The sequence below is a fragment of the Medicago truncatula genome, chromosome 5 (genome assembly GCF_003473485.1).
Source record: "Medicago truncatula cultivar Jemalong A17 chromosome 5, MtrunA17r5.0-ANR, whole genome shotgun sequence".
Lineage (NCBI taxonomy): Eukaryota > Viridiplantae > Streptophyta > Magnoliopsida > Fabales > Fabaceae > Medicago > Medicago truncatula.
This window is the reverse complement of record NC_053046.1, coordinates 4,000,977-4,023,570: the sequence shown is the minus strand read 5'-3', so window position 1 is coordinate 4,023,570 and position 22,594 is coordinate 4,000,977. Positions and strand designations below refer to the sequence as shown.

The 22,594-nt window shown below is 32.0% G+C and overlaps 3 protein-coding genes across 3 annotated transcripts; all 3 read left to right on the top strand.

The window, feature by feature from the left end:
* The first annotated feature begins 2,738 nt into the window (after positions 1 to 2,738).
* Positions 2,739 to 5,273, top strand: LOC11428420 (60S ribosomal protein L10a-1). The gene is made up of 5 exons (XM_003611292.4): positions 2,739 to 2,896; positions 3,106 to 3,325; positions 4,018 to 4,183; positions 4,442 to 4,647; positions 5,012 to 5,273. The coding sequence occupies exons 1-5, from the start codon at positions 2,892 to 2,894 to the stop codon at positions 5,063 to 5,065; spliced, it is 651 nt and encodes a 216-aa protein (XP_003611340.1). The 5' UTR covers positions 2,739 to 2,891; the 3' UTR covers positions 5,066 to 5,273.
* A 1,507-nt stretch (positions 5,274 to 6,780) lies between these two features.
* LOC11435602 (peroxisomal acyl-coenzyme A oxidase 1) lies at positions 6,781 to 13,681 on the top strand. The gene is made up of 14 exons (NM_001417283.1): positions 6,781 to 7,109; positions 8,149 to 8,257; positions 8,489 to 8,550; positions 8,632 to 8,841; positions 9,035 to 9,122; positions 9,202 to 9,364; positions 10,030 to 10,228; positions 10,611 to 10,808; positions 11,438 to 11,569; positions 11,797 to 11,917; positions 12,033 to 12,143; positions 12,484 to 12,553; positions 12,884 to 13,067; positions 13,160 to 13,681. The coding sequence occupies exons 1-14, from the start codon at positions 6,972 to 6,974 to the stop codon at positions 13,367 to 13,369; spliced, it is 1,995 nt and encodes a 664-aa protein (NP_001404212.1). The 5' UTR covers positions 6,781 to 6,971; the 3' UTR covers positions 13,370 to 13,681.
* A 7,875-nt stretch (positions 13,682 to 21,556) lies between these two features.
* Positions 21,557 to 22,351, top strand: LOC11442158 (ethylene-responsive transcription factor ERF034). The gene has a single exon (XM_003611290.3). It carries the CDS (start codon positions 21,621 to 21,623, stop codon positions 22,164 to 22,166), a length of 546 nt encoding a protein of 181 aa, XP_003611338.1. The 5' UTR covers positions 21,557 to 21,620; the 3' UTR covers positions 22,167 to 22,351.
* The last annotated feature ends 243 nt before the right edge of the window (positions 22,352 to 22,594 follow it).

The following is a 22,594-nucleotide window of genomic DNA, read 5'->3' as shown; positions in this document are numbered from 1 at the left end:
ATTAACAAAAGTTTATTTCTCAAAAGGGACTTGATACAATTAATATTGGAGAAAATTTTGACAAATATATTTGTTGTTGTAGAATATTTAACAATCGATATTTTGTTGACGATTGAGATTTTTTTTAACTATATGATTTTCAGTGTTCGACTAGAGGTAAATAAACATGGTCAAAGATTGTTCCGAACACAAATCTGAGTTTTGGAACTTTAAAAAAATTCGCTCTTAAGTCTTAACTACGTTTATTTTTCGAATCTTGGTCCTTTTAAAAGATCTATGTATCTCTAATAGTGACCAACCTGATAAAAAAGTTTCCGTTAAAACTAGCAGGAGTAACTCTAAGCCCCCTATTTGACCTGATCTTTATTAGAATTTGATGCTTGATTTTTTTAAAAAGGATCTTGTTAACCGATGTCTTTGGACATTAGTTAACACACTAAAAATAGAAAGAAAAGTAAAATTTCTTTTAAAATGTATAATACAATTTTCAAGAGAATATTTCATTTTATATGTCTTAACAAGTGCCCTAGAGGCATTTGTTAATATCTTCCTTTTAAAAAATACTACATCCATTCCTTTTTAATTGTCACTTTTTGACATTTTACACAAATCAAGATAATCAATAATTGTTTTTACTTTTGATGCAATAAGTTATTCTTTTACTATAATAACCTTATTCATTTAACATCTCATTTCATATATTTCTCTTTCCGCAATAAATAACTAAGGATAATATTGGTAAATCAACATTTAATATTGCATTGAACTTTAAAAGTGACAGTTAAATAAGAACAAAAAATTTCTTCAAAAGAGACGGTTAAAAAGAAACAAAGGGAATATAAACAAAATAACAACAAATAAAATATTGATTTATTCCGCGAAATATTTTCTCTTGAAACATCCCACAAGGCCACAACCAAGTTTTATTTTTCTTTTTTAACTTTCTCATGTTTTTTTATATATATATTTTTTCATTTATTATTTACTATTTACCAAGTTTTTTTTAAAAGATCTATTTACCAAGTTATAGACATGATTTCTCATGTTTTTTCTGTGACTTTTAAGGTGCACAAATATTTAAATTGGTGTACCGATACACAAGTGCTTATTGTACCATTGATTCAAGAGTTCAAAATTCAATGGCTTAGATTCAGAAAAGACAACTCACTAGTGAGCAGTGAATCTTCAAGAAAATGAAAATTGCTTTTATATATTCATAAAAAATATAATGAAATAAAATAATTTAAACTAAAATAATTACCTGATATTTGATTGGTGGTCCTGTTAAACTCAATTTTATTACATATTAATAATTCAATAGCTTTCGGAAAATAATTAATTAAAAACATTATTTTATAAAAACACTAATAGATATAACTTAATTAAAAATATAATTTTATAAAAAATAATTAAATTAGCATATATTAAAAAACCTATTTATGTATGCATTCATTCTTTTTACGAATGTTTAATTAATTATTTTTTTTAATCGGTGGTACATCTTCATTGTAAAGTTTGCTCTAAAAAAAAAAAGTAAATATAACGTAAGCAAATGTAACTTGGGAAAATTACCTTAAAAATGAAAATGTAGTGTAAATGCTTTTCTTTAGCTTTAGTATTTGAAATAGTACTTTGTGGAAATTGAAGTCGTATACATACTTTACAATCATAAACCTGGGGTACATTAAGTTGCCCTTGTAAAATTTGGTTCATTGAATTTTTAATATCATGGATCTATGGTTATAATGCACTTGTGTATGGGTACACAATTTATGTACTCTAAAAGCTACCGTTTTAACCAAGTTGTATGGGCTCCAGTGGCAAGAAGCTCATTCCAAGGACGTACCTGAGAAATATCGGGTTCGATTATCAGGGGGAACAACACTTGGCCAGTGCGCATGCCTCTACACACGAGCCGGATTAGTTGCTCACCATTGGTGGGTCGGAAACCAGTGCGAAAGCCAAAAAAAAAAAACCACTGTTTTTTTTATATCTTTTTGTTCATAATTTACTAGTTAGGTCAAATGCATCTAAAGGTCCTTTAAGTTATTCGTTTTTCCCAAAGTCGTCCTTTAAGTTTCAAAAGTACCAAACAAGTCCTTTAAGTTTCAAAAATCTCAAACAAGTCCTTTTAGTTTTTGAATCGTTTCAAACAAGTCATTTTAGAGGATGATGGTGATGATTTAGATGATAGTAAAAAGAGCATTATCCACCATTTATCATGCCTAAAAATATGACTAATTTTAAGTAGGTGTTAGGAGCCAGATTTGGTACCAAAGATGAGTTCAAGGAAGCAATTACCAACTATGTTATCTACAATAGGACTTGCTTGAAACGATTCAAAAACTAAAATGACTTGTTTGAGACTTTTGAAACTTAAAAGACGACTTTGAAAAAAATGAAAAAACTTAAAGGATCTTTAGATGCATTTGACCTACTATTTACTATGTTACAGACACAAAGTTTCAATCACCCTTTAAGCTGAAAGAATCTTCTCTTTTAAATGAATTTTCTCCATGCGAAATCGAACTCATGATTACTTAATTTCTTTCGTTTATGTGTAAAATTTTAAAGACCCACAAGAAACCAAATGAAACGATTTTTGCTTTATATGTGCCCTCAAAGCCAAAGCCACAAGAACTCATGAATACCTAAATACCTTGTTTTATAGGTATATTTGAGCAAATAGAGTGGCGAAAAGAGCAACTATGAAATGAAATAAACATTATGGGCTTGAATTACACAACAGCCCAAAACTTATATTAGTGTATCTGTCTGTCTGTCTGTCTGTCTAGGGTTTTCTTTGTTCTTACTACACCAGTGTTAGTGTTGTTCGCAGCTCTTCTTCGCATCGTAGTAGTACACTTCGCACCTCTTCTTCTCTATCGAAGATGAGGTAATTTTTTCACTCTCTTATTCTACTTGTCTCTATTCACTTTTTTTTTTTTGCTTCTTTAAGCGTTTTTTTTATAAATTGAGTTGCTAATTGTTATTTTTCATTGCTAACTGAGATTTGATTTATATGAATTTTAATGTAACAATGTTAATTATGCAACGAAAACAAAAATGGGTTTTGATCTGTTTGCATTGTTGATTATTGTGTAGTAAGCTTCAGAGTGATGCTGTGAGAGAAGCTATTACAGGAATCATGGGTGATTCCAAAGAAAAAAACCGTAAATTTGTGGAGACTATTGAACTCCAGATTGGTTTGAAAAACTATGATCCTCAAAAGGATAAGCGTTTCAGTGGTTCTGTTAAATTGCCTCACATTCCGAGACCAAAGATGAAAATTTGCATGCTTGGTGATGCCCAACATGTTGAGGAGGTAATAATCTCATGTTGTACTCAAACAAACTGTTTGTTGGATTCACAAACACGAAACACCGATAATGATTTGAGAAAAATGACATAATTCAATGTGCCGAACACTTGTTTGATAGTAGCAAATGCCTTCTATCAAAAGTAGTTATTGCTGAATTGAAGTCAACACGAGTTTCGAATGTGTGAATTCCCATTTATTTTTGTGCTATATGAATGTTTTTGGTTGATTGATATTAATCACTTATTTTCCTGATGAGTCAAATGACTCAATGTGACTTAGGATTAATAACTTATTTGAAGCTTATACTACAAGCAGAAGCGCTCATCATGATAAGCGCCTATGTATAAGCTATTTCTATAGCAAAAGATAAAATAAAGTTAGATTGTTTTTGGAAAAATGATAAGCTGTTTTCATAAGCTATCTTGGAGAACTTATGAAAATAAGCTGAAAACAGCTTATGAACAGTGAAAATAACCTGTTTTAAACAAGTTCTTCCAAACAGTGTCACAAAATTTATGCCAGTAGATAAGCAAATCCAAACAGACACTTAGTAACCACAATTCAACATGCTAATGTCTTTCATTTAGTCTTGATGGTAGTAATTTTGCATCCGGAGCATGGGATATTTTTTTGAATATATGTTTGTTGCTAAGTTTCTTGTGTTAATGTCTTACACTCTAATATGCATATTGTAGGCTGAGAAAATAGGATTGGAATCGATGGATGTTGAAGCTTTGAAGAAGCTAAACAAAAATAAGAAACTGGTGAAGAAATTAGCAAAGAAGTACCATGCCTTTTTAGCTTCTGAAGCTGTTATCAAGCAGATTCCTCGTCTTTTGGGTCCTGGTCTCAACAAGGCAGGCATGTGTTTTCTTTTGGGCGTTTTGGATTGCTGTCTCTTTAGTTATATTTTGTCCACATATATCCTGTTTATGTTTTATGTTAGTAATACATGTATGTATTGAATCATTTTAAATTACCAACTGTTTTTGGTTCATACTCTATCCGTTGCTTCATTTTATTTAGCGACCAGGTCTATTTGAAAGTTTGCCATAAATTGTTTCTTTCAAATTTCAATTATTGCTTGGGCTGATTTTGAAATTTTGCATGACTTTGCAGGTAAGTTCCCTACACTTGTTTCCCACCAAGAATCTCTTGAGGCCAAGGTTAATGAGACTAAGGCTATGGTCAAATTCCAGCTTAAGAAAGTGTTGTGCATGGGAGTAGCTGTTGGCAATGTCAGTATGGATGAAAAGCAAATATTCCAAAATGTACAACTCAGTGTTAACTTCCTTGTGTCCTTGTTGAAAAAGAACTGGCAAAATGTAAGTATTCCACTCATAACAGAGTAAAATCATTGCTTTGTTACCTTAATATTTTGTGGTGGTGATGATGAATCATTGGATGATGAGCAATAATAGGCCTACTATAACATCTATTTTGTTTTATAATTAACAAGTAATAGTCTGACATTAGAGGACTGGCTTTCAATATCCAACCCAAGTATATGTCTATTGAAGTTTTTGCCTCAACCTTGTGAAGATGTCGCCGTTCCTTGTTTTCAATTTTCACAGCATATATTTTTCATCGGTGTTGCTCTCAAGTGTTTTTACTGCTGTTTTCTGCTTTAGAATAAAAATAAATAATCTGGCTGCCATCGAGATAATGTTAACTATTTGTTGGTTTCAGGTTAGGTGCTTGTATCTGAAGAGCTCCATGGGCAAATCTTACCGAGTCTTTTAAAGGCTTGATTTTGAATACAATGAATTTGGGATTGTGCGTAATATTTTGTTATTGTAATAGCTGGGACAAGAAGAGTTTTTATCATCTTTCTACAATTTTGTTGGTTGAGATTTTGTTGTTACAATTTTGTGTTCTTGAATGTTGTTTAATTGGTTACAAACGTTGGATAATTATAGGGGAGCTAATTTTAATCCCCGGGTTTTACATCTTTTTGCCTCTTCTACTTTTTCATCTTTTAGTTTTGAAAATAGTAAAATATGATTCATTTTTACGCATTAAAAACTTTACTGATATAAATTGATCTGCCTTTGGCCGTCCATGCCTGCCTCGGGTCCATCATCCCTCATGTTGATGAAGACTGGTATTTATTGGGGACGGCATTGTTGGCTGAGAGTGGCTTAGTAGAACGAGGACCGTGTGTTTGACTTTGGTGTGTAAGGTAATGACAAATTCAGTTGGAAAAATCAAATAAGCGTGGCTTTATTGGGTAGTAGTACTAATTTAGTCAAACATTGGAATTGGTCGGAAAAATTTGGAAATATCCCTAACCCAACATTGGAAATAGATAGAAAATTATATAAATGATTTTCATTAAATAAATAAGTTGGTTTTTTTTTTTTTTTACTGTAAAAAAGTTTCATTCAAATGCTAAATTTGTATCCAAAGGATAGGATAGTTTGGGCATTTCTTGTCCATATTTTGAGATCAGTACAAGTGATTAAGATGGCCAAACACAAACTAAATGTTAACAAACCAAAATTTTAATCTTTAATAACCTGACTAACTTTTTCTACAAATGATTGAAGGTTAATAAGAATTTGAGATCCACATTCTCTAATTTCATCCAACAACGAAAAAAGATGTTTTCAAGTGTTTGATCAAACTGGTCAAGTGTTCTTTTAAATCGGTTATAAATGGTCTATGAGATAACCAATCCAACCGCATATTGAAAAATCATTTCGCAATTGAATTAATAATTTAAAGTATGGAATATTTTACTAAATGGTTAATAAACTTTATTAAAAGACGAATTATTTAAAAGAAAAAAAAATCAATCTTTATAATCTCGTGTATTATATCCTTTTATGAACAAGTTATTAAAACTTTTAATCCAACTATATGTATCTCATAACTGAATTCTAAATTACTAGGAAAACTTTTAATCTATATCTCATTACTGGACTCCAAGTCACTAGAAATTTTTTGTCACATCTTTGCCTCTTTTGACACAATTTTCTTTTTTTACACTATTTCTTTATCGACACCTTTTCTATTTTCACCTTTTTTCACAATTAAAAATTTCCTTAAAATAGTAGTACTCCCTCCTTTTCAAAATGAGTGTCACTTTAGCTAAAAAAATTGTTTTAAAATGAACGTCACTTTACATTTCCGATACAACTTTAATTTTTTTCTTCCAACTTTTTTCTCACACAATTTTCAATGCAACTTTAATTTTATCTTTTTCTTATAAAATAAGGGCATTTTAGAAAAAACGTTATATCCAATGATTATTTGATTCCATTTCTTAATCTATGTGTCAAAGCCTAAAACACCGTCATTTTGAAACGGATGGAATACCAGATAGAAGTAAGTCAGTCTTACCTAAAAAGCACGTGTGAAGAGATGAAGAAAGAAAAGTCAAAGAGTCGATAAAAGGAAAAAAAGAAAACAAGGAACTAGTTTCAATTCTAATGAAAAGTCGATACTCCACAAAGTAATGAATTAAATTTGGACCAAAGTTTGAAAAGAAAAAATCAAACGTGGAATATGTGTTAGTTAATCTCATTGTCATCATCATCATCACTCATCACTATACAAAAGGAAGTAGAACAAACACACTATCCTCCTCGTTCTTCATTCTTCAAATTCAAACCAAGACCAAATTAAGTGTTCCATTCTTCAAACCATGGAAGGTGTTGATCATTTAGCTTTCGAAAGGAACAAAGCTGAATTCGATGTGAACGAGATGAAAATCGTTTGGGCTGGTTCTCGTCAAGAATTCGAACTTTCCGATCGAATTTCTCGTCTTGTTGCTTCCGATCCGGTGAATGAATTCCCTCTTTCTTTCTTTTTCAATTTGCTTCTTCACTATGCAATTATCATTGCTTATACTTACTTGTGCTTCGATTTCTTCTGTTTTTTTTTTTTACTATAAAGTTGACTTCGATTTCTTCCGTTTTTCTCGGATATGTCACCAATGCTATCTAGATTCTATTTTTTTTACTTTTTCTATTTTATGTGTTTTTTTACTCTTTCGCGTTGTTTTCGCTTATCTAAAGATATTATCGACTTTGATTAAAATTAAACTAAACAAAATTGAAACCTCTTCTTAGTTAGTGTAGTCCTCAAATTCTAAAATGATAAATGAAATTTAAAATATAATTTATCACATTACACCTTTTGGATTTGTTGATTTAATATTGAATTTTTTTTAGAATTATTAATGTGATTAAATATTTTCAAATTCAGGAGTATTTATTTCAAAATTTCATTAATTTAAGAGGTTTAGAGATTTTTTTTTTTTGAGAGGTTTAGAGATTTAGAGATTAATGAGTTGGATCCTAACATGGTTTATGCTAGACATTACGGTTAAATTTGATCCCACTTAGTGACATACGGCTTGATTTTTTTTTTTTAGGGGATAAGGCTTGATTGTTGTTGTTATTGTATTAATTTTAGAGATAATTGACAGATTTAATAATTTAAAGGGCCAAATTGATTATTCATTTTGATTTGTTATTCATTTTTATTTGATCTTACGTTAAAATGTTGCATTTTATTTTATCTATTTTTTAAATATCTTCTCTAAAGGCTAGATTTTGAATTTTTTGGAAGGAGCTATGTGAAAATGATGTTACTCATAATTTATCTATAAAAAAATATCAATTTATATTTCATCTAGTTATGCATTCAGAGATTTCAATGCCTTGGCGATTAGTTAATGTTTTGCATGCCACTGTTCAACTTTAACATGTATGTAGGTAGCTTTTGTTTCCCACACCTTTGCTTTTTAGTTTGGTGATAATGATGAATGTGGTTTATTTAAAAATTTGTAACCTTGCTTGGTTGTTTGTCATTTCTAGGCATTCCGAAAGGATAACAGAACCTCGCTTGATAGAAAGGAGTTATTTAAGAACACTTTGAGAAAAACAGCTTATGCATGGAAAAGGATCATTGAGCTCCGTCTTAATGGTGAGTCTTTTTTTTTTTGGTGGTGGCCGGGGTTTGAACCCCGGCCCTTGCATATATTAATGCATTGTCCTTACCAACTGAGCTAAGCTCACGAGGACAATGGTGAGTCTTTTGGCATTAGTGTTGTATGCATTTGGTTTATGTTATTTTATTCCTTGGGACACAATTAGTTTCCTGTTACATTTGATATTTTTCATTCTTGAAAATTCCGTGTATTGTATTCTTTTACAGAACAAGAAGCTTCCAAGCTTAGATCCTTTGTAGACGAGCCTGCTTTTACAGATCTTCATTGGGTATAATTCAAGTTTTTGTCCTGTTTTCTATACAGCTTTATCAGGTTGTGTTAAACTATAATTATTCATATTCTTTTCCAGGGAATGTTTGTGCCTGCTATCAAAGGACAAGGAACTGATGAGCAGCAGGAAAAATGGTTACCTCTAGCTTATAAGATGCAAATAATTGGTTGCTATGCCCAAACTGAACTTGGTCATGGATCCAATGTTCAAGGGCTAGAAACAACTGCAACATTTGATCCCAAAACAGACGAGTTCATTATTCACAGCCCCACATTGACTTCCAGCAAAGTGAGTGAAATGGGTGATGTCTCCCGAAAGCTTTTACAGTTATTTTCTGTTTGGGATTCTATAATCTTATAATGTTATTAAGTGCACTGACAAGTGCAATCAGGGAAAACAATTGTGTTTCTCTCATTCATTCCTCAAGTTTATTTGTCTGTATTTGGATATATCATGACCTTTTATTGTTGATTTAAAACAGTGGTGGCCTGGTGGGTTGGGTAAAATATCCACACATGCTATTGTTTATGCCCGTCTTATTACTGAAGGTCAAGACCAAGGAGTGCATGGTAACTGCCAAATTTAATCATCCAAATTTCTTGTGTTAGACTCAGACGCAAATTTATTAACTATATGTGCTATTTGAAGGTTTCATTGTCCAGCTGCGGAGCTTGGATGATCACTTGCCTCTGCCAGGTATAACTGTCGGAGATATTGGAATGAAATTTGGAAATGCAGCATATAACACCATGGATAATGGAGTTCTGAGATTTGACCACGTACGAATTCCAAGGAATCAAATGTTAATGAGGTAGTTCAGTTTTAGATATTTGTCCTTTCTCTAGTCTCACCAACCAAAAAACCGATAATCTTAGTTGGAGGTTTAATAGTATATAATTTATAGTACATAAATGATCTGTGAAAGCAAAGTTACCGCAGTCCTAACCACTAGGCAATGTATGTGGGTGAATTCACAAAATGGGAGACTGAATCAAAACCAATACATGAATAAAAATACTTTTAGTCATTATCTTCAAGTGAATACCGGTAGGGGGAATATTTAAAGTGGTTTATCTATGAATGAATAGCATTTCTTTGGAACCCACTTCTCTTACAGCAGGCAAGAAGTTAGCTACTTAGGACTAAATGCCTTGTTAATAATCAAAGATTGAAACATTGACATTATTATTTGCCACTTCTTTTTTAATGCAATTGTTAATAGGTTTGCTTTTAGATTATTTACGTGTGTACTTAGATAACTGGATAGAAACGACGATTGAGAAAAGCAAACAGGAACAAAGGGCTGTCTTCATCCTGTGTAGAACTCATCACTCAGTTGTGATGGGTGGGGGAAAGATCTGTAACAAATAAAGCATATATTAAGATGACCTTCTCTAATCATTTTCAATATTAGCGTGCTTTTCAGTCTTTGTCAATAGAATAATGTGGCAATTACTCTGTTTTTCAATCTACCAGGGTTTCACAGGTCACTAGAGAAGGAAAATATGTACAATCCAATGTTCCAAGACAGTTAATTTATGGAACTATGGTATATGTGAGGCAGGCAATTGTAGCTGATGCATCAACTGCTTTGTCACGAGCAGTTTGTATTGCTACCAGATACAGTGCTGTTCGAAGACAGTTTGGATCTCAAAAGGGAGGTCCTGAAACACAGGTAAGTTTTAAAACCTATTGGTGCAAGTATATTGCTTGTTGGAGAATTCATAGTCATTATAGATATGCTAATGAAGATTCTTTTCAATAAGTAAATTTGATGAAAGCGATAAAAAAAAAGGTTGAACCCAAAATTACAATTAAATATTAGCCAAATCATTTTAATTAAGTTGTTATTGGTTGTGTAGATTGAGGTAGTTTTTCTTTTTACAAAAATAAATAAATTGTTTTTGTAATTCTTGTAGCAGGAAGGTTGATGGGATTCTTCCTCATCTTTGCATTAATTATTTGATATTGACTGGATAGAATAAAATTGAATGGTTAGAGTTGTCTTTTTAAGTTTGATGTGTGTGTCTTACTTTGTGCTATCTGTTTCGATTTAGGTGATTGATTACAAAACACAGCAGGCTAGACTCTTCCCATTGCTAGCTTCTGCATATGCTTTCAGATTTGTTAGTGAGTGGCTGAAATGGCTTTACACGGATGTGACTCAAAGATTACAAGCTAATGATTTTTCAACATTGCCCGAGGCCCATGCTTGCACTGCAGGGTTGAAATCCTTGACTACTTCTGCAACTGCTGTATGTTGCTACTTAATATTACTTTCTATGCTGATTGGTTTTAGCTGTTCAATTTAATTAATTTTTTTTTAGCTTCTTTAGATTTCATCTAAATGATTGTTTTCGCGATTGATTCATATGTGGGATTTTTTGCTGTGCCATCCTTTCGTGAGATTCCACAAATGTTACCGACAACTCTCCTCCCTTAGTCTATCTCCTTATGTTGAAGCTCATTTCCTCATTTCTATAGTTCCACCTTATGCTGATCAATTTGTTATTTGAAACATGTGAATATTTTAAAGACATTGATGGATTTTACTGTGCATTACTGCTAAAACTTTTTACATGAACTCTGCCGATATGAGTTTGAAATTTAAAGTAAAAAATAACACTACAGATCAGATCATGTTGTGATTTATATATTTTGCAAGATCAATATAATTTGTTTACCCTTAATTTATTGTTCATTTCAACTATTTGTATGTGGGATAACTGGCTGGATGAGTAACCTTCTCTTCATTTAAATGATTAAAATGTGTTTGTTGCTGTCATGTGTTATTACCCTTTAATTGTACCATGTCATATACGTGTTCTTCACTTTGTAACTCTGAACTTTATTGAAATTCAAATAAAATAACTTCCATTCACAGGATGGAATTGAAGAATGCCGTAAACTATGTGGTGGTCATGGTTATCTTTGTAGCAGTGGTCTACCTGAGTTATTTGCAGTTTATGTTCCTGCCTGCACATATGAAGGAGACAATACTGTGCTGCTCTTACAGGTTTGTTAATTTTTAAATATCTTATACATCATTCCGGTTTCCATTGTTTAATAATATCTGTTAATTTGTTTACCTACTTCCATGTGGGTGCGTCTAAAATCTTCATGTTTTTATATATGCCTATTGGTATCCTTAGTACATTTTTGTGTTTACATTAGCTGCCTGATTTAGGATGTTTTTTAGGAATTATCTTGGGATGTTTTTGATGACTAGAAAATCTCATATAGGTGGCAAGGTATCTTGTGAAGACTATTTCTCAGTTGGGCTCTGGAAAGAAACCTGTTGGTACCACAGCTTATTTGGGTCGAGTGGAACAGCTGATGCAATATCAATCTGATGTTAAAAGAGGTATAATGAAATCGTAATCTTTTTACAACTTAGGCAATGGTTTCGTTTAATATCACTAAACATGCATGTGTCCTTTGATTTGTGATTTTATATACTTGCTTTTTATTCCTTTCAGCTGAGGATTGGTTGAAGCCTAATGTAGTGATTGAAGCATTTGAAGCTAGGGCTGCCAGGATGTCTGTCGCTGTTGCTCAAAATATTAGCAAGTTCTCTAATCCCGAAGAGGGTAAATATTTTGATATGTTGTTTGAATCACAAGCTTTATTGACCTGTCTGTGTAGTTTATTTCTTGATTGGCGTGTTATTGGAGACCGTAGGCGTTTTAATTTTTTAGTAAGAAATCACCCACCTGCAGTTTTACGAATAGACTGAATATGCAGTCCTGTTACAAAATTGCGATTTTTTTTTATTTTTTATTTTTTGTAAATTTTGTTCATATAGGTGACACAATGCAAAGCTACACGTTTTATACAAAAACTCTTTTAAGGCGTGTGTTAATTTGTTATTGTAATTTGTGCAACATGATTGGATATTATTGTTACTTGCTAATAGCTTTCTGATGTTAGGTTTTCAAGAACTATCAGTTGATTTAGTTGAGGCAGCAGCTGCTCATTGCCAGTTAATTGTTGTTTCCAAGTAAGTTTCTACTGAATTCACTCATCAGTTGTTTTTAATTAATGTGTCGGTGATTGCTATCCTTGTGAGCTTCATGATTGCATATCTATATTTACAGTAATACTCAATTGTCTCCCGAAAGAACAAGTCTATATTCTAGAGAAACACATAATAGTAGTCCCCTTTCCTTAATTACTTTTCATGTAGAGTCCAAATTTGATATCATAGAAAAGCACTTAACAGTAGTCCACTTGAAGACAACCACTTTAAAATAGTCCGAAAAAAGTACAGTGTAGTGTAGTAAATTTGAGAACATAGAAGTTGATCATATCATAACCTTGTGTTTTTCAGATTTATAGAGAAGTTGCAGCAAAATATTCCTGGAAAGGGAGTGAAACAGCAGTTAGAAGTTCTGTGCAGCATTTATGCTTTATTTCTTCTTCATAAGCATCTGGGCGATTTTCTTTCCACCGGCTCCATTACTGAAGAACAAGGATCACTTGCCAATGAGCAATTGAGGTCCTTGTATTCACAGGTTTGTCCTAAACGATTTCTCGTTAATAGCATTTTCTGCTTAATATTAACTGTATTATAAGAAGGCTGATGATTTTGTGTGTTGTTAATTAGGTTCGTCCTAATGCAATCACGCTTGTTGATGCATTTAACTACACTGATCACTTGCTTGGTTCGGTTCTTGGACGATATGATGGAAATGTGTATCCTAAGTTGTATGAAGAGGCTTGGAAAGATCCTTTGAATGATTCAGTTGTTCCGGATGGCTTTAAGGAGTTTGTTCAACCAATGCTTAGGCAGCAACTTCATAATGCTAGACTCTAGAGTCTTTTATAATTGCGCTGGTGGTACTATTTTTATTGAAAATGGTCAATAAAGTTGCATGGAAGGATAAATAAATGTAGATGAATACATACTAGGGGAACTTTGATATAATCAGTTAATTTCCATGGTTAATAACATTCATGAGAGGAAGTAGCAAATTCGGTGTATCTGGAATGGAACTAGAACATCATTATTGATTTATGTATAATTTTTTTTGGTGAATTTTTTTTTTTTTTGCTGCTTGTGACATGTACTGCATTTCTAGGCATAACAACATCACAGGCTTATGGGTTGTGATTGCTTCCAACATTGTGTTATTTTGAAGTTCTTTATGTAATTTATACTTCTTTTTTTAATATTTGACTTAGTGTCACATCCTAAGTAAATTAGCGAATTTTTTTTTTTTTTTTGTATATTTTAAAAGTAAATAAAAATTGTTGTTTTAGATCAATAAAAGAAACAACTGTTATTAGTAAGATTATCTCTTTCAGAATTATTTTTAATAGAACTAAGAAATTTCAGAAAAATGCAAAAAGTTCAGAGGCAAATGACGGGCGCTTCAATGGTTGGCTAAATTGTTTAAACTATTATTTTTTAAACAACCATAGGTAAACTATATTAGCTAATCAATTACAGTCTTATGTTGGCAATATTATTGGTAATCGGAGGAGAATCACAAAGTGAACAAAATAACGGTTAATATAGAGACAACAGATGCATGGTTTAATTTTACATTTCATTTTAATTATTATTTTTTAAATTTTTTTATGAAGTAGAATGAGAAATAATATGAATTTAAAGAAATTATTTGACTGGTATTCATGAGTGATACACCAGTGTTCAATTCAAAAACCTTAAACAAAGGATCATAAATGTATGCTTTCAGAAGAAAAAGTATGTATGCATTGAAAAATATTTGGTTAGGAGAGAAAAAATGGTACAGGGAAAAAAATCTACTTTATGTATCCAAAAACAGTTGATCTATAAAAAAAATTAGTTAAATGCAGAAAGTATTGGGGAGGACTTTGGGAAAAAAGAATTTGCAAATGGAAAAAATATGGAGGTTTGAGAGGGGAAAACTTTGAAAGGTTTAATTTTCTTCATAACTCCAAAAGAAAGCCATAATGGTTGCCATGGATGATTATTAATATAATATAAAAATATTCAATGGTTAAATTTATGAAAATTTAATGTATAGATCATGTTTAAATTGAAGTGGTCTACATTCATGAGTCCCGCAAAATTACGTGAATCCGATATAAATTTAGTATGACTCGTGTGAATTTTAACCAATAAATGAGAGTGTGTTGAAAACTTTTAATGTGTTTATTTGAGAGTGTGGTTTTAACATTATTCATTTTTGCTGCATTTTTAGAAAATAATCAACTTATTTTAAGATCAATCTCATCATCCACAAACAAAAACTCTTATTAAAGGCAAAACAAAACTTTGTATTTACTGACCCAAAAATATTTTACATCTTAGAGATTCAAACTCAAAACTTAGAAAGGAATACACTTCCAAATCTCAAGCTTCACCACCTAGCCTAGGTCTTAGGTTAACATTATTCATATGTAAATATGGGTGGGGGATCACTCTATACCCATTCTCGATTTATTTCTTTTGGGACCAAAGAAAAAGGCAAAGGGATGCAGACAGGCACTAATCTCTCACATAAACATCAAATTAATATGAATTGTGATACAATGACATTTCATATTTCCATTTAATTGCGATGCAAGAGTCAAACGAGCTACTATCATTTCTTTTGAAAAGGCAAAGAAATATGCTTCAAATTAGAATCTTAAGTCTATGCTGGCAGAACAAGAGAAAGCTGAATCCAAGGCTATTGAGAGAAAATTCTACCCAAAGTATTTTTTGAGGCTTAAAGTGAAAATTCAGATGTATCTTTTAAAATTTATTTCTGTTTGATTATAAAACTATATTTTATCTTTATTGTAAATTATAGAGTTTTTGTACTTTAAAATATAATTATTAAAGTGGATGTAAAATTTTGATGTGTGTGAATTTTATATTGGAGCTTTATGGATTTGTTTAAGAGTAAATAGGCAATTACTCCCGTGCCCGTCTGTCCGCTTTTTCTATTGCTCTAACGTAGATATATACTTGATTATGTTTCTTTGTGTAAATTATTATATAGATATTACATCATACACAAATATAATTTATTTAACACGTATAAGAGTAATATATAAAACTTATGACTTGTGAAATAAAATCTGAAGAATACAAAACTCTTGGTTTAATTTAGATCTGATAGTTTGATAGTTGTCTGTTATCACTGCATTTTGCAGATTGCTGAAATGAATAAAACTGTCTAAACAAATTAGAAATCAAAATCAAAATTAAATTTCATAAATAAATTAAAAATCAAAATTCTATAAAACAATTAGTTTATAATTTGCTGACAACTACATACACCAAAAATGGAAATTGGCTTTATATATCTTTATAGAAGATTATAGATTACTCTTTTACTTCACCCGTATGTGGCTTTATAGAAGATTATAGATCATTCTTCTTCTTCAATCTTCACCCGCATGTAGATGAAACCAATCCAATCCTTTTGTTATCGATTTAAAGAGAGAGATATTTTGAAGGAAAGGAGAATCATAACCCGCATGTGCCTTCATTTTATTGATTTGAGTGACTATCTAATAATTGAAAATATAAAATAGAGATTGACAATGAAACCTGATTCATTATATAAACTCAAGTGATGAGAATTGACAAACTGTATAATGTCTAGGCATAAGAACCATACTTTTTTCTCTAAACCATGAAATTATGAGAAAGAATCTTTTAACATCCACTACCTTCAACATCTTTCTCAAAAACATGTTAACCCAAATAACTTGCGTTACCATTGATAAAAAAAAAAAAAAAAAAAGTAAATGTTGTATTATGAATATTATTCATGAATGAATTTTGAAAGAGAAAGATATTAAAATTAAAATTTAGAAACATACTTGGCATTGTCTTCTTTCCTCTTATGTAAGTGATTTCACTTTTTTTTCAATTAACTTATGTTTCCGTCAATTAGAAACTGACAAATGTAAACCATCAATATTGAAGGTGTATAACCAACAAATAATAGTAAAAGTGAAAATTCTTAAATAAAAAAGTTGAAAGAAACCAGAAGGATGTTAACATAGAGAACTAAAATTTATAGTCATGAATCTCTCTATTCCCTCTCCGATATTTCCTCCATCAATAGTGCGGTTGTTTTAATATCAAAGAGCAGTTACATTTTGATTTTAAAATTTGATAACTTATTTCCTTATTCATCCGTTGATATTTTTTTGGAATAATTGCAATAATTGAGGGGTAAAATAGGAAATAAAATAGGCTACACCTAAATCATGTTTTGCCTTTATTAATAGTTTATTAATAGTTATAGATTATTATTTTAAATCAAACTTAATTAACCATGTTTAAAATTAACACATTAATCTTTGTATTTCATTTATATTTTTTTTAATGTGCTTTAAATAGTCAAATAAATCAACTGTCGTGGGATGGATGAAGAAATATACTACTAAGCACATTTATTTATATATATTAAACCAACTGATATCATTTACAGTATTTTTTTTTCGAGTAAATAGTCAATTTCCCCCTTAAAATTGTAGGTTTCGTCAATTATCCTCCTGAAATTAACAAAACTTCAATTCCCCTGAAATTGCATAACGTTAATCAATTTACCCCCTCCGTCAAATTTTGCTGTTAACTGTTTACGATTATGAGCAAATACCCCCCTGAAATTTTGCACTTATGTGCAAAATGCCCCCTAAACTTGAAAATTCTTTATTTTTTTTTAGGGTTAAATATGTTTTTGGTCCCTATAAATATATCAACTTTTCATTTTAGTCCCTCTAAATTTTTCCTTCAACTTTTAGTCCCTATAAAATTTTCAATCACTACTTTTGGTCCCTATTTTTAAGTCACTTTTTGTATTTTTTAATGAAATTGTTCAGAAATGTGTAGAATATTGTAAAAAATATTAACCCAAAAAATTAGAATTTTTTAACAAAACATAAATTAATTATGAATATTTAACCGTCAAACATATAAAAATTCATATTAAATTCATGTTTTGTTAAAAAATTCTAATTTTTTTTGGGAGAGTTTCTTATAATATTATGAATTTTTCTGCATAATTTTATTCAAAAATATGTATTCTACATGTGGGTTTACTTTAAGAGAGGGACCAAAAGTGAAGATGGAAAATTTTTGAGGAACTGAAAATTGAAGGAAAATTTTTTAGGGACTAAAACGAAAAGTTGGTATATTTATAGGGACCAAAACATATTTAACCCTTTTTTTTATGCTTGACTCAAAAGATATTAAAAGCAAACAAATTAACAATTATTGATCATATAAATATGTATGGAATGTATGTTTATGCAGCTATTGGTCAAATAAATCTTTATGGAATGTATGTTACTCTCATGTGTTTTAAATATATACATATATAGAAGACTTTTTTTTTACACAAGTTGGTAATTATGTTAGAGTATGCAGTCATAAAGTACACAAGTCTTTGATAATTGTGTGTCCATAGGTTAATATCTGCAGAAGGAAGAAGAAATATGGCTTGTTGATAAATATGAAATATGAATGAAAATGTTGCACATGACAAAACCATGATTTCTTTGTCATATATTCATTCATTTTCTTGTGAATAGAATTTTTATGACAATAGGTACAATATACTACTTGAAGAACTAAATGTATGATTTTTTGTAAGAAAAAAAATCTAAATTTTTAAGTTTAGGGGGCATTTTGCACATAAGTGCAAAATTTCAGGGGGTATTTGATCATAACCGTAAACAGTTAACAGAAAAATTTGACGGAGGGGTAAATTGATTAACGTTATGCAATTTTAGGGGAGTAATTGAAATTTTGTTAATTTCGGGGGTAATTGACAAAACTTACAATTTCAGGAGGGAAATTGACTATTTACTTTTTTTTTTTTTTTCCTTTTAAAATGGATCCATTTCCTTTATAAACACGTGTAAAATTCCATGTTGGTTGCATACACTCACAGAGACGGAATAATACTATATACAGCTCAATTGCTAGCTGTAACAATATCATGCAGGATGTTTGAACTTTGGACTCTCCGGTTCTCCGTATTTAAATGTGGGAGCCTCAACTATTAAACTAATTGACAAAAAATAATTCATGTTGCGTTCACTCACAATCAATCCCATCAAATCTCAAGCCACCACTATTTGAGTCTCTGCAGTACCCACCATACTTTTCATTTACTCCTCCCTCCCCTCTTGTCTCTTGTCCTAAAAGCATGAAACAAGTTTCTGACCCTATTTGTTTGAAATAAATAAATTATGACCCTACAGAGAATGGATAAGATTCTTTTGAGTTACAACAAATTTTGACCTTAATTTTAATATGGTGAATAGCAGGTTTAGCCCCATAACTTTTTCAAAGTTGTGACTTTAGCCTCCTAAAAAAAATATAAAACCGTATCCTAAGTTTTACATATGTGGCAGTTTTGGCCCCCAAGGCCAATTTTGACTTGGTCTACGCTGACGTGGCACCTTAAGTGAGGTGCCACATGTTATTTTTTTGTTTTTATTTTTTTACCAAAAATTGGCCTTGAGGGGCCAAAACTGCTACAGTTGCAAAACTTATAAGTCGATTTTGTAGTTTTTTTCTTAGGGGGTCAAAATCGCAACTTCGTGAAAGTTAGGGGGCGAAAACTGCTATTAAACCTTTAAATATTAATAAAGGTTGTGATCAAATGCAAAGTATCTCCAATGTTAGGTTGTTCTACTCCTTCACCCCTGAGGTTGCACTTGAGAGATGGTGGAACAATTTTGGAAAAAGCCACCTCAACCTTTCAAATTAGCAATCAATTACCTACAAAACCGTGAATTCCTTCAAATAATCAGCTTAACAAGAATTAAGTTGTTAATGCCTTAATAAAGATAACGCAATAAAAGTATTATTTATTTTCTTTCATTTATATATTTTTTTAAAAGGCTAAAAGGAGATAAATATATTAAACAACCAAAACAAGTTGAATCAGCACAAGAAGTGTCGAAAACAACTTGTTAAGTAACAGAGTTATAATACAATGAGCAAAGAGACGAAACTAAACAAGGAAGAGAAACAGGCTAAAAAATTGCAGTTAAGCAAGTTACATGATTTAGCTGCCAAAACTTGTAATCGAAACCAAAGTGATGTATTTCGAAAACTTGTTCGTTTTTTATTATTCTTATTGGAGACAAAACCCTTTACCTTGTTTACAGACTGTTTTGTAGAGTCTGTTTTTGGTCTTTGTTTTATGGCGGACTTAGCCTTTTTGTATTGTAATTAACTTTCTCAGCTTTCTCCGGCACATCTTGTGCTTGAGGGACTGATTATTTTAATATATATCTTTTAGTTTCTTCAAAAAAAACCACTAAGATTGGAGCTTCGCCCGTTCAAACAACGCCTGCATGTTCTCCTCCTTTCTCTAATAATTTCGTCTATTATGTTCCTTCCAAATTACCCAAACAACATAAAGCCAAAAAATGTTGAGAGAAAGCCGAACTCTATTCGAAAATCCCCCCACCCCAGGCCACCAAACTGAGTAAGCTGATAAGAAGCTGGCATGAAACGTCGTAGTGAAGCGTAACTAGTTTGAAATTAGATACCAAAGTCTACCAAAAAAGTCACAATTAAAAAACAAATGATCTCTATCCTCGTGAAAACCTCAATTCGCAACACAACCCTGATCATTATTAGCTAAAACATGCCTCTGTGCTAGATTATCCTTAGTTGGAACCCGGCTGGAAAAAACTACTAAGCAAAAGTAGACACTTTGAGACTTTAACCACAAGAACTTAATATTATTCCGATGATTGTGATCTTCCACCGCTGTCAAATAATAATAAGCAGAACTAACAGTATAACAATGTGAAGCATGTAATCTCCAAACCCATCTATCGCCCCTGCCTTCTGCAGAACAACTGATGTTGTACGTGCAACACACTCCCCCAACAACTCATCCTTCCAAGCAAACAACCTTCTACGCCACTTCCACACCTCACCATTCTCACACCCCATCCCAAAACAAATATATCTGATGTTGTCGCCAATTTGTTTTTCGCTAACTCAAACAACCTATTACAAGTAACTTTTAGAGACATCCCTTGAATCCACATGTTTATCCAAAATAAATTAGAATTACCATCACCAACCTCATGACTAATATTGTCAAGCATCCACCCTCCCTCTATATGCCTTACACGGGGTCTAACATTAATGATAGTCTACCACCACACAGATCGTCCTACCCCTCCACAATAGACACCCGTCCCCCCCCCCCCACACACACACACCCGCGCGCGCGCGCACCCACACCCATCATAGCGAGCACTTAAAACCCTATACCATAAAATTCTCAAACACCACTTACCCAACAAAGCAAGATTAAAATCCTTCAATCTCTTAACTTCCAAACCACCTTCTTTTTTCAAACAAACAAAATCTCATTTCATCCAAGTTATTTTCCTAAGATCTTGCCCCCCCCCCCCCGAAAAAGCAAAAGCAAACGAGCCCCATAGAGAGGTTACGACTGTTCCAACCAGACAATCTTTTTTTAATCCGATCAATCAACAAGTACCAAAAATTAAGCTTCCTAGGATCTCCATCAATAAGTAACCCCAAATATGAAAAATGAATTCAGCCATGCTTACAATGCTTCATGGTAGGTAGCATCATCATGCAACCAAGAATTAGAAGCATTGACCCCGAACAACATACTTTTGTGGAAATTAACTTTTAATCTAGAAACTGCTTCAAACAAAATAAGCACGACTTTCAAAGCTCTAATGTTAGCCCAACTTTTAACCCCACCAAAAGAGTGTCATCAACCTCAAATATGAGCTGTACTAACAAGTGTTCTAAAAATATTATTTAAAAAATTCATCGTAAAATTTGTCGTAGAAATATAAGTAAAATTATGGCCAAAGTAGTACTTATATTCCCCAACTTTTATCATTTATTTTTCTCCACAAAAGAATAACTTTTATAATTTTTTTTTTCGCTTTTGAATTGGACCATTTCCTTTATATATACGTGTAAAATCCCTCTGCACTCACGATCACACCTCAAACAAACCACTATATAAACATCTATATATAGTACCCACCACATTTTTCATTCACTCCACACTGTACTATCTTCCCATCTCTCTCTTGTCTCATCTCCTAAAAACATGCAACAGGTTTCTGTCTCTTCCTCCTCCATTGAAGATAACAAAACAAAAAACAATGGTGATAATGGGAAGCACCCATTGTATCGTGGAGTAAGAATGCGTAGTTGGGGAAAATGGGTTTCAGAAATTAGAGAGCCCAAGAAAAAATCAAGAATTTGGCTAGGCACTTATCCAACACCCGAGATGGCAGCTCGAGCCCATGACGTTGCGGCCCAAGCCATTAAAGGCAGCTCGGCTTACCTCAATTTCCCCGAATTAGCTCAACAACTTCCACGCCCGACCACTAATTCTCCTAAGGACATTCAAGCCGCTGCTGCTAAGGCAGCGACTATGGGCTCTCTCCACGAAGCCCAGGACCAAGACCACGACATACAAGAAACGTTAAATGATGAGGATGATACATTCTACGACCTCCCTGATCTCTTACTAGATTCAAATAAGAGTTCAAGTGAGTTTCATTATTCCTCCATGTCGTGGCTCGTGGCTGGAGCTGAATATCCAAACCCAAGTTTTGGGCTGGATGAGCCTTTCCCGTGGGAACCTTAGCCTTACTAATTTGCTATGGCGCTGTTCTTCCAATCTACAGCTTCATATTTGTTAATTACTACTACTCAGTACTTACAAGTACTTGTTTCAATGTAGAGGCAAAATGTAAAGACATATGTTAAGGAATACATAAATAATAATTATGTTTAGTAAAAAACAACTTTTTATATTTTGAAAATGAGATACACAATTTTTAATACAAGTTTTCTATATGATTAATATAGTAATAGTGCTCTATGGCTAGGGGTCACAAATTGTCGTTTAACTTTTTGTTGGTAAATCAAAGACATCTTTCAAATTAACCGAGATTCATGTATGACATTGATATCTCTTTAACAAAAAAAATATCATACATAGTTAAGGAGCTTAAGTGTCAACCACTTATATGGCTTTGCGTTGAGGTTTGGCATCTTCCTTCCATATCTCTC

What these genes read in the sequence shown, in the direction of transcription:
- LOC11428420 (XM_003611292.4), top strand. An exon ending in ATGCCCAACATGTTGAGGAG is followed by an intron (nt 3,326 to 4,017) that starts GTAATAATCTCA and finishes TGCATATTGTAG; the next exon opens with GCTGAGAAAATAGGATTGGA. An exon ending in TCCTGGTCTCAACAAGGCAG is followed by an intron (nt 4,184 to 4,441) that starts GCATGTGTTTTC and finishes ATGACTTTGCAG; the next exon opens with GTAAGTTCCCTACACTTGTT.
- LOC11435602 (NM_001417283.1), top strand. Translation starts at nt 6,972, where the DNA reads ATGGAAGGTGTTGATCATTTAGCTTTCGAAAGGAACAAAGCTGAATTC. An exon ending in AGGAATCAAATGTTAATGAG is followed by an intron (nt 9,365 to 10,029) that starts GTAGTTCAGTTT and finishes TCAATCTACCAG; the next exon opens with GGTTTCACAGGTCACTAGAG. An exon ending in TGACTACTTCTGCAACTGCT is followed by an intron (nt 10,809 to 11,437) that starts GTATGTTGCTAC and finishes TTCCATTCACAG; the next exon opens with GATGGAATTGAAGAATGCCG.
- LOC11442158 (XM_003611290.3), top strand. Translation starts at nt 21,621, where the DNA reads ATGCAACAGGTTTCTGTCTCTTCCTCCTCCATTGAAGATAACAAAACA.